General features: G+C 40.8%; 2 protein-coding genes across 20 annotated transcripts in view; both read right to left on the bottom strand.

Annotated features, from left to right (window-relative positions):
- Positions 1-4,184, bottom strand: KCNE5 (potassium voltage-gated channel subfamily E regulatory subunit 5). The gene has a single exon (XM_085060402.1). The coding sequence runs from the start codon at positions 541-543 to the stop codon at positions 238-240; it is 306 nt and encodes a 101-aa protein (XP_084916528.1). The 5' UTR covers positions 544-4,184; the 3' UTR covers positions 1-237.
- Positions 4,185-5,681: 1,497 nt separating this feature from the next.
- ACSL4 (acyl-CoA synthetase long chain family member 4) overlaps positions 5,682-12,898 on the bottom strand; it is a 35,972-nt gene continuing 28,755 nt past the window's right edge. For all 19 annotated transcript variants that reach the window (XM_085060371.1, XM_085060380.1, XM_085060381.1 and 16 more), the window contains 7 exons: positions 12,615-12,754; positions 11,999-12,171; positions 11,733-11,807; positions 11,305-11,496; positions 10,690-10,804; positions 9,852-10,009; positions 5,682-8,118 (listed from right to left, as the gene is read on the bottom strand). In XM_085060371.1, the coding sequence (XP_084916497.1) occupies positions 7,961-8,118; positions 9,852-10,009; positions 10,690-10,804; positions 11,305-11,496; positions 11,733-11,807; positions 11,999-12,171; positions 12,615-12,754 (1,011 nt within the window). In that variant the 3' untranslated portion in view covers positions 5,682-7,960. The remainder of the gene's footprint in view (positions 8,119-9,851; positions 10,010-10,689; positions 10,805-11,304; positions 11,497-11,732; positions 11,808-11,998; positions 12,172-12,614; positions 12,755-12,898) is intronic.

Below are 12,898 nucleotides of genomic sequence, written 5' to 3'. Positions count from 1 at the left end.
TATAATGCAGGTATTTATTGTAGAAGAACAGTACAAATGGATCCAAAGAGTTGAAGAACAGCTCTCACCACACAACAAGCCTAGAGCGCTGTACAAGCCACTGCACAAGAACAGTTTCTCCTCCCCGCAGTCGCTCGCTGTCCGCCGTGCCCCGGTGGGAGGGAGGGCAGCACAAGCGCTGCCATCGCAGGACGGAGCCTTCCTGTTGCCGAGCGCCGGCCGCCGCTGCCGCCGCGCTCACAGCCGCTGCCCCTGGCCGGGGCCACCCTCCCCGGCCTGTGCCGGGCCGCCGGGGCGCCAGTCCCGCTCGATGTACAGGTGGTAGGGGTCGTGCTTGGACTCCAGCTTCCGCGAGCGGGTGTAGGCCAGGATGAGCCCCCCGGCCAGGCAGCCGTAGAAGATCATGATGAGCAGGATGTAGAGCGAGCCGTCCGCGCCCGAGCCGGGGCCCGGCGGGGCCGCGCTGGTGTTCGCGTAGCGGCGCAGTTCCCGCAGCACCGCCCCGAGCAGCGCCGGCAGCCGCCGCGCCTCGCTGCAGTTCATGGTGGCACGGGCAGCGCGGGGCGGAGCCGCCGGGCACAGCCCTGACAGCGCCCAGCCCAACGGGGGTCCTGCTGCGGGGGAACGCAGAGCTGAGGAGAGCCTCCGTGCCGCTCAGAGCCCTGCGAACTGGCATCGCCGGGCACACGCCCTCAGTTAGTGATGCGAGGTATTTCATGCTTTGGAAAATGCAGATCTGCCAAAATAAAGGCATGAAGGAGCTGGTTCTTGTCATAGAAGCACAGAATGATTTGGGTTTGAAGGGACCTTAAAACTCACCTCCTTCTAACCCCCTGCCATAGGCAGGGAGACCTTCCACTATCCCAGGTTACTCCAAGCTGGCCTTGAACACTTCAGGGATGGAGCAGCCACAGCTTCTTTGGCCAACCTGTGCCAGCGCCTCACCAACCTCACGGTAACAAATTTCTTCCCAATATCTAATTCAAATCTCACCTGCTCAAGAACATCATCCCGCACCCAGCTGACAAAACAGGAGCAGACAATAGCAAAGGCCCTGGGCAGGCTCCCAGAGCAGGTTGGCTGTTGAGGGGCACGTAGCAGAGAAAAGTAAGGCTGGAAGGGTGGTGGGGTATTAGAACTTAATGAACAGCAGGTGTGGCAGTCAGACATCCAGAGTGTGAATTAACTGGAGTCACTAAAACAGTTGGTAATTGGCTACAGAGGGTCTTTTCCTTAATCAGAAAGGCCCAGAAAGAGCTGAATGTAACCAGGTGAGTTCTGGGTGGTTCCCAGTCTGGCTATGCTGGAGAGGGTCCTGAGGCTGCAACAGGCAGGTGAGTTTTCTTCTTCTTTTTTTATTTTTTTTTTCCCTTGCAAAGCTCTGTGCCCATAGTTCAGCATTTTTTGAAATCCTGTGAATGCTCTGAAGGTCTCAAATTTTTCCCTGCTCCCAGGTTGTTTATCTGGTAACTCTAATTTCAGTTGTTATTATTCATGCAGGTGAGTGTGGTAGTTCACGTGTTAGAGATTCATAATCTTGCCAGCATTTAGAGTAGCTTTTATCTTGTGCAGTTTCTTTGCTCCTTTCCAGGAGGTGGCTGGGGCTGACGGTTATGGACTCTTCTATTTTGTTCTCATTGCTTTTGGGGGAAAATATGTATTTTAATAGCAGACAAAAATGAGTAGCCATCTGGAAAGGCAAAATGCTGTAATATCGACTTGGGCTTTTCTGTGTAAACAGCATTAGGCAAGTGTGCAATACTGAGTTAAGTATTGAAAGAATAGTGGTTGATTTTCCATAATGCTTTTCTTTTAGTCTTTAAGTTGCTTGAGGAGGAACACCTGTAAATGGGATGTTTCTGTAGCAACACATGCTTCCTCTTTTTTTTTTTCCTATTTTTTTTTCTTAAGAGCGGCAATTAATTATTTCTTGTTTCTCCACCAGTAAAATATAACTAAGAGACTCTCTGGTTTCAGGATAGTTACTCTGTGCCCCACAACTGCAGCACAGTGGAATTTACACTCTCTAGGACATGAATGAGAGGTTGCTCTCTAGTCAGAAAGATGTGGGGGTTTTGGGCATATGGGTGATGTTTTTCACTTACGAGTCCTACAAGTCATGTCTCTTAAGTAAAGTTCTTGGCTCAGATACATTGCAGACATCTTGCATTTTCATTGTCTACAGGTGACCTAATGAAAGTGTACTGGTGGCTGGACATGGAAATAAAATAGAAAGTGCAACAGGTCATAGTTTTTAACACAGTTAGAAGGGCTGAATATCGATTTAGAATCTAGAGAGCCAAACCCCAGAGTCTGATGGATATCTGTGTTTTAGTTAGTTTGCTTTTCTATGGTATGTTTTTTGTTGGCATGAACGGTTTTCTTGGCATCTTTTCTCTGAAAGTAAGCAATGCGCTTGCCAGTAAATGCCCAGAATGAGCTGCATGTAGGTTAAAACTGATCCAGACTGACTCGTTAGAAATTCAGCTTGGGTTGTTGTGTTTGTTTGCAGAGCTCCTGGAGAAGTCACTGTCATCACCTGTGCATTTCCCCTCCTCCCAGCAATATAGTTCCTGTGCTACTCCAAGTGTTCAAAGTTGAGGTCCAGGTTTTAAAAATAACAAGGGAAAAAAAAGTCCCAAGGTGAGAGCTGTCCCATTACATAAGAGGCAGGCATCTTCTGCGATGAAGTTAAAGGCTTTGGGAATTGCCATAAGCTATGTAGGGAGGTGTCTTGTTTTGAACGTGGGGGCAGAGGGGCCCTGGTTTAATGACCCTAATTAAATGCCATAGAAATGGGCTCATTGGGAGAGATTGTGTTTGCTTCGAGTTGAAAGACAGAAAGTAAAGTAGGGCAGGCAACTATAGAGAACAGTGATCCATTCTTCATGTTCACTCCCTGGGGGAGCACCATAAGTAACAGGCTGATTTTTATCTAGCAGGAAAGGTTTAGGTTCGTTGTTTAAAACAATTAAAAACCTCAGAAACACCTCCAAGGGCTGGAACAACGTGGACTGAAATCATAATTCCAATTGACCTGTTAAAAGTAGTCCAGAACTGTTTCAAATTGAAGTGTCTTTTCTGTGTTTAAAGAAGTAAAACTTACGTGGCATCTTCTTGCTTTACATTTTAATGATAGGAGGTCATGTCTTGGTGTGATGGGCATTCCTGCTCAGAGTCTGGATGCTCAGAAATAACAGAGATGGCACAGAGATTGTGGGCAAACCTCTGTTCTTGGAGACATGTGAGGGTAAATGCAGAAATAAGCATGTGTGGCAAACACATGGTGATCTCTGGTATTTCTGGTAGTGTTCATCATTAAGCAGGTTACTGCTGTTTCAAAATGGATGAACAAGGGGGGAAAGTCAGCAGTTTGTGGTGTGATTTTGGTCATGGTTTTGTTTATTGGTTTTGTGTTTTAGTTGTTTTTTGCTTTAAAAGTGCAGGTCTGTGAGGATCAGACACCGTGTCCAGAACTGTGTTTGTCTAAATTAGCACTGGTCTAATGTCAAGGCTACATGCTTCCAACCAAAGATAGTTTTGGATAAATTACCTGTGATAATCAGCTTCATTAGAACACTTCATCAATCGAGAATGGGTGTGATTTTCTTCAAAACATGTCTCTCCCCAGTAAAGGTGTGGCAACATTCAACCTATTACAGCACCCAGTAACAAAGCAATAGTGCAAACATCACCCTATTTCTGTCAGAGCTCATTCAAATTAAATTATGTGAAAATGACAGGCTAAGTACATATATTTAGTATAGTCAGCCCTGGTCCTCCATGGCTGGTGTAATCCTATCATATTGAAAAGTAATCACTAATCTACTCTGCAGCAGCACTGAGTTAACTGGAAATGTGTTTTATTAATCCATGTAAGTTCACACAGTTTTACTCCGTGTATTGTTTGCAATTCCATGTAAGCAAAGACTGCAAATTTTGCTGATTACATTTTGTAGATCACCTTTGTACCATCTTATGCAAAAAAAGCACCAGATTTATTATTTTTAAGCTTCGAGTGTGTAAATTTTAGCCTTCAAAAGGGAAATTGATTTACCATTGTGTAAATAAAGCTTAGCCATTGGGATAGGCTCAGTATGAACGAAAAAAAGCCCCACCACAGACAAAAATAACCAAAACCAAAAAGCCAAGATACAAACAAACAAAACCCCAAACACACCAAAACCAAATACATGACAATTTATTTATTGTTTTGCATGTAACTGCAGAACAACACTAATTTATTGTTAGAATACAAGTTTTTTTAAGCTATTGTTCTGAGATGTGATAGGTTTGTTCTTTTTTTTTTTCGGTACTGAAAATGAGTGACCCACATTCTGAACTGGTGTTCTGTTCCTTTTTTAGGTTGCCAGTGTGCTGGGAATTGCAGTTCATGCTGGGGGAGCTGGCAGGCAGTGCCCTGCATGTTATGCTCCAAGTGTTGTCAAGGACACTGCGATTGCCTGGGGTGGTTAAACATCACCTCACCTGCTCCTAAGGGAATTAACTCCTTACTCTCCGTGTTTAGACTGTTTTTTTCTTCCCTTTCAAGCCACTTAATGACAGAGGCAGCATTTCTGTTGTGTCATGTGCAGGGAGCAGTCCCTGCCAGCCCCACCCAGGGGTCTGTGCCAAGGCTGTTCCTCAAAGGCTTTGTTGAACTGTCATTGACTCTGAGGCTCTGAAGACTTTCAGTGGCAGAGATCTTGGGCAACTAGTTCAGTATTTAGTAAGGAATTGGTTTAAAATCCTGTGTTTCTTTTAAAGTACTAAATCATCCATGTCACTTCAAGCAAACTTACACCCTGGTCCTCCTCTCCCTGATGCCAGCTCTTTGTGCCTCTGTCAGGGTAACTGTGCATGGAGTTGAAGGTTAATCAGCTCTTGGCAGGTGCCATTTCTCCTCAGGCCAGCTGAACAACTCCAATCTTCCTTCACAGCTGAAGCTTTCTAGTCCCACCGTTCTGGTCGTTACACTCTGGCTTTCTCTAGATATACCATGTCTTTTGAGGAAGGGGGCCTAAATGTCATCTTACACTAGATATGCCCAAACTGGATTTTGTTTCTCTTTGAACTTGTTTCTCAGACTGAAAAGGATAATTTCAAATTTTCAACCTGCTTCCTGAAGAACTTAGATCTACTTTGAGCATTCTAGAGCCATCAGCAATACATGAACCTCTCCCTCACCCTTCAGGCCCATGGTGTATGTTCTTTCAGCCCAGCACAAGATAAACAGCATCTCTAACACCTGTAACTATCACATGATTTTTCCTTCTTTTTAATGGCAAAAATTAAACATTCTTGCTCATTCTGTTTCTCCTCTACAGGCTCTGGCCCAAAAGGGATTTAGAATTCATTAAAATGAAGGATAAAGTTCTTGCCCAACTACAAATTATTTGCAAATAATCTCCATATTTGAAGGCAGCCCGATGTAATCCTTCCCCTTCTCCAAAAATGCTTGAAAAGCTGATAGTGTAGCAAATTGTTTCTTGCAACACATCCACCTTATAGTTCATTCACGACAAGAAAAACCAGGTTTTTATTACCTGTAGCATGGAGTCATTGCTGCTGCTTTTGAGCAGTCCTTGTAAAGTAGGCTCAGTTTCAGATAGAATGTGAGGCACAGAACAGTAACAAAGAGACAACTTGTGCAATACAGAAAGAGCTTCCAAAACACAAACTTGTTGAACCATTGAAGTTGTATTCCACTTTTGAAATGTTAACATTGTGTATGTGTGTATATATATTTTGAAAATAGCAAGCCTCAGTCAATCAAGACACAGAAGATAAAATACATTTCATATAAATACATTCATGGCTTAAAGAAAATAGTCTTAAAACCTGCTGACAAACTTGAGTGTATCTTTCTTACATGTATTTCACTTTTGTGATGCTAACAGGCTGAGTAGTGACCAGTTTTAAAGCATGGAAAAATTGGTAATGTGGCTCCAGGACTAAGTAATTTTAAAAGTTGCTACTGATACAGGAAGTATTTCTTGTTGTCAAAAAACAACTATATATGTCTTAAATTTTTTAAAAATTTTTTTAGAAAAGCTATTGCCTTGTTCCTTTTAGTGACCCTTGTAGTTCCATGCACAACCAAATACTGTCAGCTTTATATACCAGATTTTCTTTCTCCTTTTTGCCTCAGGGCTCTTGGAAGGTGAGCTGGCAGTGTTCTGGACTAGCCAGAGAAGATTATGCATGGTGAAGTTTGAAGTTGGTCCCCAGGAGAAGGGATGGTTTACTTGAAGAGTATAGAGCCATGATTTATTTTTGCCAAAGTCTGTTTTAACTGGAAAAAAGAAAAATACATATACATGCAGAAAAGGAAAAACTTGTCCTGAAATTGCAAGCTCATGTGTTCAAGAGAAGCAATGTACAAAATCTTTTACTTTCTGTACAGTGACAATACCAAATAATTTTTCTTTTTAACCGTCATATACACAACACAAATATTATGAATAGAAATCTATAAATACTTTCAAATGAATTTGCAATATAGAGCAGTTGAGGGCCACAGCTGTACAAAATGTAAGCAACATATATAAAACGATTAAGAAAGTGCAAAGTAGAACAGTATCAAGAGCCTTCACTTTTTACAGCACTTATGGTTCAAGTGTGAAGAGCTGGCAGGGATGCAGGAGCTCAGTTACAATTCAAAAGAAGACACAGTACAGGATTCGGCACACAAAATGATGAACTATTATTAAATTATATCTTCCTCCTTTTTCACATCTATGACTTCCAGTTAATAAGAGAACATTTTTATAATGAATTTCTGTAAAGAGTGATTTGTCCCTTCTTACAAGCTTCCATGAAACAAAGAGTCCCTGGCCACAGATTACTTTTCTCTTAAGTAAAACAAGACTAGACAGGGAAACTCCTGTTGGCTTCTGGTTGCTTTGTCATGCTTACCACAGTTAAAAGGTGAACGGAAATACCTTCCATAATGGAATGCAGACATTTATAACCTGGTCCTCTAAGTTACATCCAGGTAACCTGTACCAGCACTCCTGTGTATGGGAAGATCTAGAGAATCAGTGCCTTAAAAACAAAACCACCAACCACCTCTCCAAAAAACCCACCAAAACTCCTGAGTTTCAAGCCTGTGCAGAGAACACTGCCCATCAGTTTCACAGCTGTTTGCCAGTCCAGATGCAAGTTCTGCATTTGGGCACTGATTTGTCATCAACACCCCTGGAGCACTGCATGGCTTTCTTTTCTTTTACACTGTGTGTCCAGTGGAAAACTCTGCTTGAATTAAAATGCAGTGGCAATTAAAAACCTATTTGGTGAGTTGGAAATTGAGTTAATTCAATGCTCTTAAGTAAACTTTAACTTGTTTTTAGAAAGCTTTTCAGTTCACCTTTATTTCAGTAAGTGTACTTTCTATTCTTTTGTAGGCACTGTAAATATTCAAGATATTGATGTGCAGAAGAATCCATCCATTATCAAGCAGTGCGTTATTAGTGATCTCTAGCAAGTTCTTGACTGTTGCTGTTGTCTTGGTTTTGTTTTTAAATGGAGAAGGGTAGACATTAAATACTCATTTTCCCTCCTTTGCAAAGTGCCTTATTATGACAGAAGAATCATCATAATTACACTATTTTTTCCTCTTTGAAATACAGGCCAGACTTCAGCATGAGTTAAAGAGAAGTTGTAAGCAGTCTGAATATGCTAGAGAAACAATAAAATTACCTGGTCATACTGCTTCACATGATGTCTGTCTCAAAACTGGAGATGATCACACAAAACTCTATGAAGACCATCAGTGTCTAATCTGCTAATAATTAAGAATTTGGAGTCTAAGATACTCTGTTTTACTTGATAGATACTACAGAAACAGTCATCCATTTGGTGTATTTTTTGAATGTGTGATATCTACAGTATACACAGACATCCAAAACTGAGGCATGAGTAGGAACCATCTGCACAACTGCCTGGTTAGCAGAGCTGTTTATTTGCCTCCATACATTCTTTCGATGTCGTTGAGGTAATGGTTTTTCAGTTCTTTCCGTTTCAGCTTGAAAGCGTCTGTTACTAACCCAGTCTCAGGGGTCCATGGTTCAGGGCTTAACCGGACCTTGATGGGTATTTCAAACCTTTCTAATTTCACTGCAGGGACGAGAACAGAGAAAAGCATGACTGATTACAAAGCCCAATGAAATAACAATTCAAAGTCCTTAAAAATCTGCTCAGCACCCTGTAGCTTGTATAATATGGTGTCCTATTAATGAAATAACCTTACAGAAGGGCCACAGGCAAATTACATCCTGTCCCAGTACTGAGTGCTGGTTAGTGTGCAAATACTCTAATAACATTCTGTGTTTAGAGCCTGTATTGAATCTGACAATGCCAAATCTAAAGCTTGAAACAAATGACTGAGTAGCCTGAAGCTCTGAGACTACTGCCACAAGAGTATGCACTGAAATCTACAGTTGTATCTGTTATAGGAATGGAGGAAAAACGAGGTTAACTCAGACTATCTGGATGTGCTTCATATTTAAATTATAATTAAGTACTTGTACACTTTCCCTGGCTGAATGTTTATTTCCTCTATTTTTCCTTCCTAAAAGTTTGTTCAGAGTTCAAAGCAAAGGGATTTCTCTGTATTTTTGTTACATTAGCCACTTATTTTCCCTTCAGCTGGAAGCAGTGGCTTGGCACATGCACAACCTCACTGCAACCAAGGCTGCTTCTCTCTCTTGCACAGGCAACAGCCCAAGAGCGGGGAGCAAGGGAGGAGACAGGGAACTGCTTCAGGGGGAGGGACACGAAATGCACAGGGAGCTGCTGCATGTGCCCAGTACTGGATGGGAGTTTGCTATCAGCATGTAGGCTGGGAATGTGATCCACAGTCATGGACTTGTAGCTGAATTCCAGCACAGCCTCTGGGGGGCAGCAGAAGTAGGGCCCAGGAGCTTTTCTGCCTCTCTCACTTCAGCTGTTATCAGAAGCACTGCTGCCTCTCAGGTGCGTGTTTGCTCATGATGAAGGTGCATCATGCTCTGCTGAGAACTACCTCTTTAAAATAGTTTTGGAAAAAAGCTTCACATAAATTAGTTGTATATCAATAGTAGATTACTATCCAGGAGACAGAAAGAATGTTTAAAAGGGTTTAAGTACACAAAGCTATATGAATAGTAATTTGCCCAATTCATGAAAAAAACCCAGGGATTAAAATGTTTAAACCCAAGCCTGAAACCTACGGATTGAATTATTTTTTTCAAGGCAAGACTTTCATTCTTGTTTTCTCATTTTCAAAAGGCAGATTTTCCTCTCTGTAGTTCAAGAGAAAGTGCTTAGTGTGTGCTTAAGTCCAGCTTTTACTGTTTCCTTGTATGACGTGCCAAGTGCTTTAGAGGCTTTCTCCCCCTGTTCATTTTTTTGTCCCATAAAGGACTGATGATACTTTTGATCATTCAGTACCACAGCAAGGAACAGCAGTTATACTGAATTACCATTTAAGCCCTTACAACCACAAGAATCATGGTTGCTCAAAGCTGTAGGGAACAAAGTTGTACGGGGAAAAACCAGTTTCCTTACCAGCATTATGTCTTGCAGCTTTTCTTCTAAATTGACAGTGCTTATTTTAAGCATATTAAACAAGCAACCTGTCTCTAGAATTTAGCTGATAAAAACCTTCAGGTATTTTTTAAAAAATACAAAAAGTATGTAAATTCCTGGGATAATATCCAACAATTTCAAATGTGGTCTTGCCTCTGATTAAACCATTAAGTTTTGGCAGATACAGAGAAACTGGAGGAAGGAGGAGCAGTTAGTGAGGATAACTGACAATTTTTGCAGGATAAGCCCCCATGGCCACTAGAATATGCTGTGGTACTTACTCTTGTTTGCCACTTCTTTAATCTCTTTCAGTATTTCTGCTTCCATTGTAGGATTGTTACAAATGTCCACCCAGCTTCCACTGATGCCTTTCTGCTCAGCCAATGCTGTCAGCTTCTTCTGGTTAGGGACCACAAAACTGATCACGTAGGACTGGTCACTACACAAGGTAAAAAGAAAAGGAAGGAAAAAAGGTCCAGTCAAGACTTTCATTGCAGGGTGTAAATTACGTGATGTTGGACGCACAGATGCACAGGGCTTTCTGAACTGTAGTTACTCTTCCATACAGGATCCTTCTTGTGCATTAAGTCTTCACATCTGATGGCTTATCAAGAAGATACAAGTGGGTTTGCAATGTCAGGCTTGATCAGAATCAGGCTTTGCGGTAGTTTCACCCACGCACATCTCAGTTTAGCTCCCCAGCTAGACTTGGGGTTCTGCAGTTCTCTGCTGTTCCCCCTCAAGCAGGGAGACAGAGGAGTGACCAGGACTATTTCCAAAACACACTGAAAAGCTTTCAATCAGTGCAAATTAGCTTTTCACTTGTATTCTGACAGAAAGCCAAAACTCATGCTAAATATAATGATACATGTTTAGGGAAGGGATGGAACAGAAGTGTATTTGGATAGGAGAAATGCCAAGAGGAGAACAGGTAATTTCTTCAGCTTTTAGGAAATCTGGAAACCTGTGCTACTTCAGAGATACTGTTTGTAACTTGCACTCTGGTGGAGGGGGTTATTAGAAGGAAACCATGGAAAACTCTAGTTGGAGCAGAGAAGTGGATTAAAGCCTGTATCTCATATTTACTCTAAACAGAGTTTAAATTAATACCACTCTTACCTTTTGGCATAAGCACAGATATTGTCAATCAATGGGCAGTTCTTCAGTGCTGCCTCTACTTTGCCCAGAGATACATATTCTCCTGCTTGCAGCTTTACCAAGTCTTTCTTACGATCTAGGAGTCAGGGGAAGGGAAAAAAGAAAAGCTTGTTTCATTTAAACTTTAGCATTTCCACAGACTCATTTGCACACACATATCATATATGTATTTTGTGCTATGCCAGATTCTTAATAAACAAATTTTAAAGCAGCTAATAGTTGCCAATTTTATAAAGATTTCTGAAAAAAGATGTTATACCACTATACTTTTTGTCACACAATTTGTAGGAAAGGACTCTGATTTTAAAGCTTTGTAATTAATACAAAAGTAAATCTTACATTTATTCTTTAAAGTCCAAGTGCTAAATTTAGATGGTGACAACATCATAGGAAATGGCATCACTTCCAAAATTTTACTACAGCTGTGAGGAGTTTCGGAAATGTGTTTTACACTGATTCTGTAAGCAGGCAGCCTTAAGTAGATTAGCTCTGGCAAAACTAACAGTATCAACATGCTTATAATTATGGTTAGCCAATATCTTGTAATATATTGAAGTATCAAAATCCGAGGCCCACCTATGATCTGCAGACACCCATCTGAATGAAATTCCCCAATATCTCCTGTACAGAACCATCTCTGACCATTCTCATCAACGTAAAACTCTTCTGTTGTCTTCTCTTCATTTTTAAAATACCCCATGGAGACGTTGGGTCCACCAATTATAATTTCTCCTCTAGGATTAGGCTTGTCTTTATTAGTATAGCCCCCTGAAAACAACAAAGTCCCAAGCAATTATTTTTAACTTACACATCCTTCTGCCAAGAAAATACTTTGAAACTTCAGTTTGAAGTTAAAGCACACTAACTGACTTTTATAATGACTATTATAAAAGATAAAGAACAATTACTTCATATGCTACACCTGGCTAAGCAGATAGGCAAAGAAACCAGCTAGGCAGGAGCTAAATTAATTACTCTGAAATCAAAACAATTACTACTCTCACCTTCTTGCCAGTCTCTCAGTTTTATTTCACAACAAATAAGAGGGGCTCCAACTTTGCCAGTGCTGTAATCAGCAACTTAGGGAGAGAACAAGAAAGAACAGAAAGGTTTGTTATTTGAATTATGAATAAGGTGTATCTTATCTCAAGTTACTTTACTGCAGAGCTACAGCTATTTTAACTTGTTTAGAAAAAAAAAATTAAATCACCATAGTCCCATATATATATATATATCTTAAATTATGTATTTCCACAAGTATTTTAACTACCTTCTGTAATGGTTCCAGCTCCACATGTTTCTGTTAGTCCATAGCCTTGACCAACAGGACAACAAAAACAGATGTTCATGAATCTTTGTGTTTGAGGTGAGAGCGGTGCTCCTCCAGAAAGCATCATACGGACATTGCCTCCCAGCAGAGCCTTTACTTTTTTAAACAATAGTCTTGAAAGAAGGCAAAAAGTATTAAAAATTACTCACTTAGCTAATTTTTATAAAAGACACAAACCCTCTTCCTTCCTTCCTTCCTATCTGGAACACCTTAAAAATTAACTTATTCACAGATTTTAGTGGACAGCAGGGCTAATCCAAACCCGTTACCTCTTGTGTAACACTTGAAGAGGCAGAGTTCCCGTAGCTTAACTAAACAAGCATTCCAAATTTATCACTAAAAAAAGGCAATCCAATGAAAATGACCCAGTCAGCTGTTTGGAAGATTAGTCATTACCATGAAATATCTTATCCGTTTCCAGTAAGAACTTGGACTATTTCAGTTACTCATTGGGTGTTATTTGCATATCAGATGAGAACTGATAGCTCAGACGTCATTCTTTTATGCTGTCCTAACAGATCCCAAGGCAAAAGGCACACTTGGCCCATGTACTTACATATTACACAGAGGTGCATCATATCCCCTCTTGATCTGTTCCAATTTGTAGTCATAACCTATTTTGAACAGAGTTCTTTGGATGTAGTTCATCTCTTGAACTTTACTCATGACATTTTTATAAATTCTGTCCATTATTTCCTATAAAGTGTTAAAAAAGCAAGGAAAATTATCACATGAGATAGACTAGCATGTTTAAATTAAATTCCTTGTTATAAATAATGCCCCCCCATTATTTTTCCTTTAGAATGCATAATAAAAGTGAAAATCTTTGCATCATGGGTT

This window comes from Lichenostomus cassidix, chromosome 4A, assembly GCF_008360975.1.
Source record: "Lichenostomus cassidix isolate B80296 chromosome 4A, HeHo_3.0, whole genome shotgun sequence".
Classification (NCBI taxonomy): Eukaryota; Metazoa; Chordata; class Aves; order Passeriformes; family Meliphagidae; genus Lichenostomus; species Lichenostomus cassidix.
This window is presented reverse-complemented; position numbering and strand designations above follow the sequence as displayed.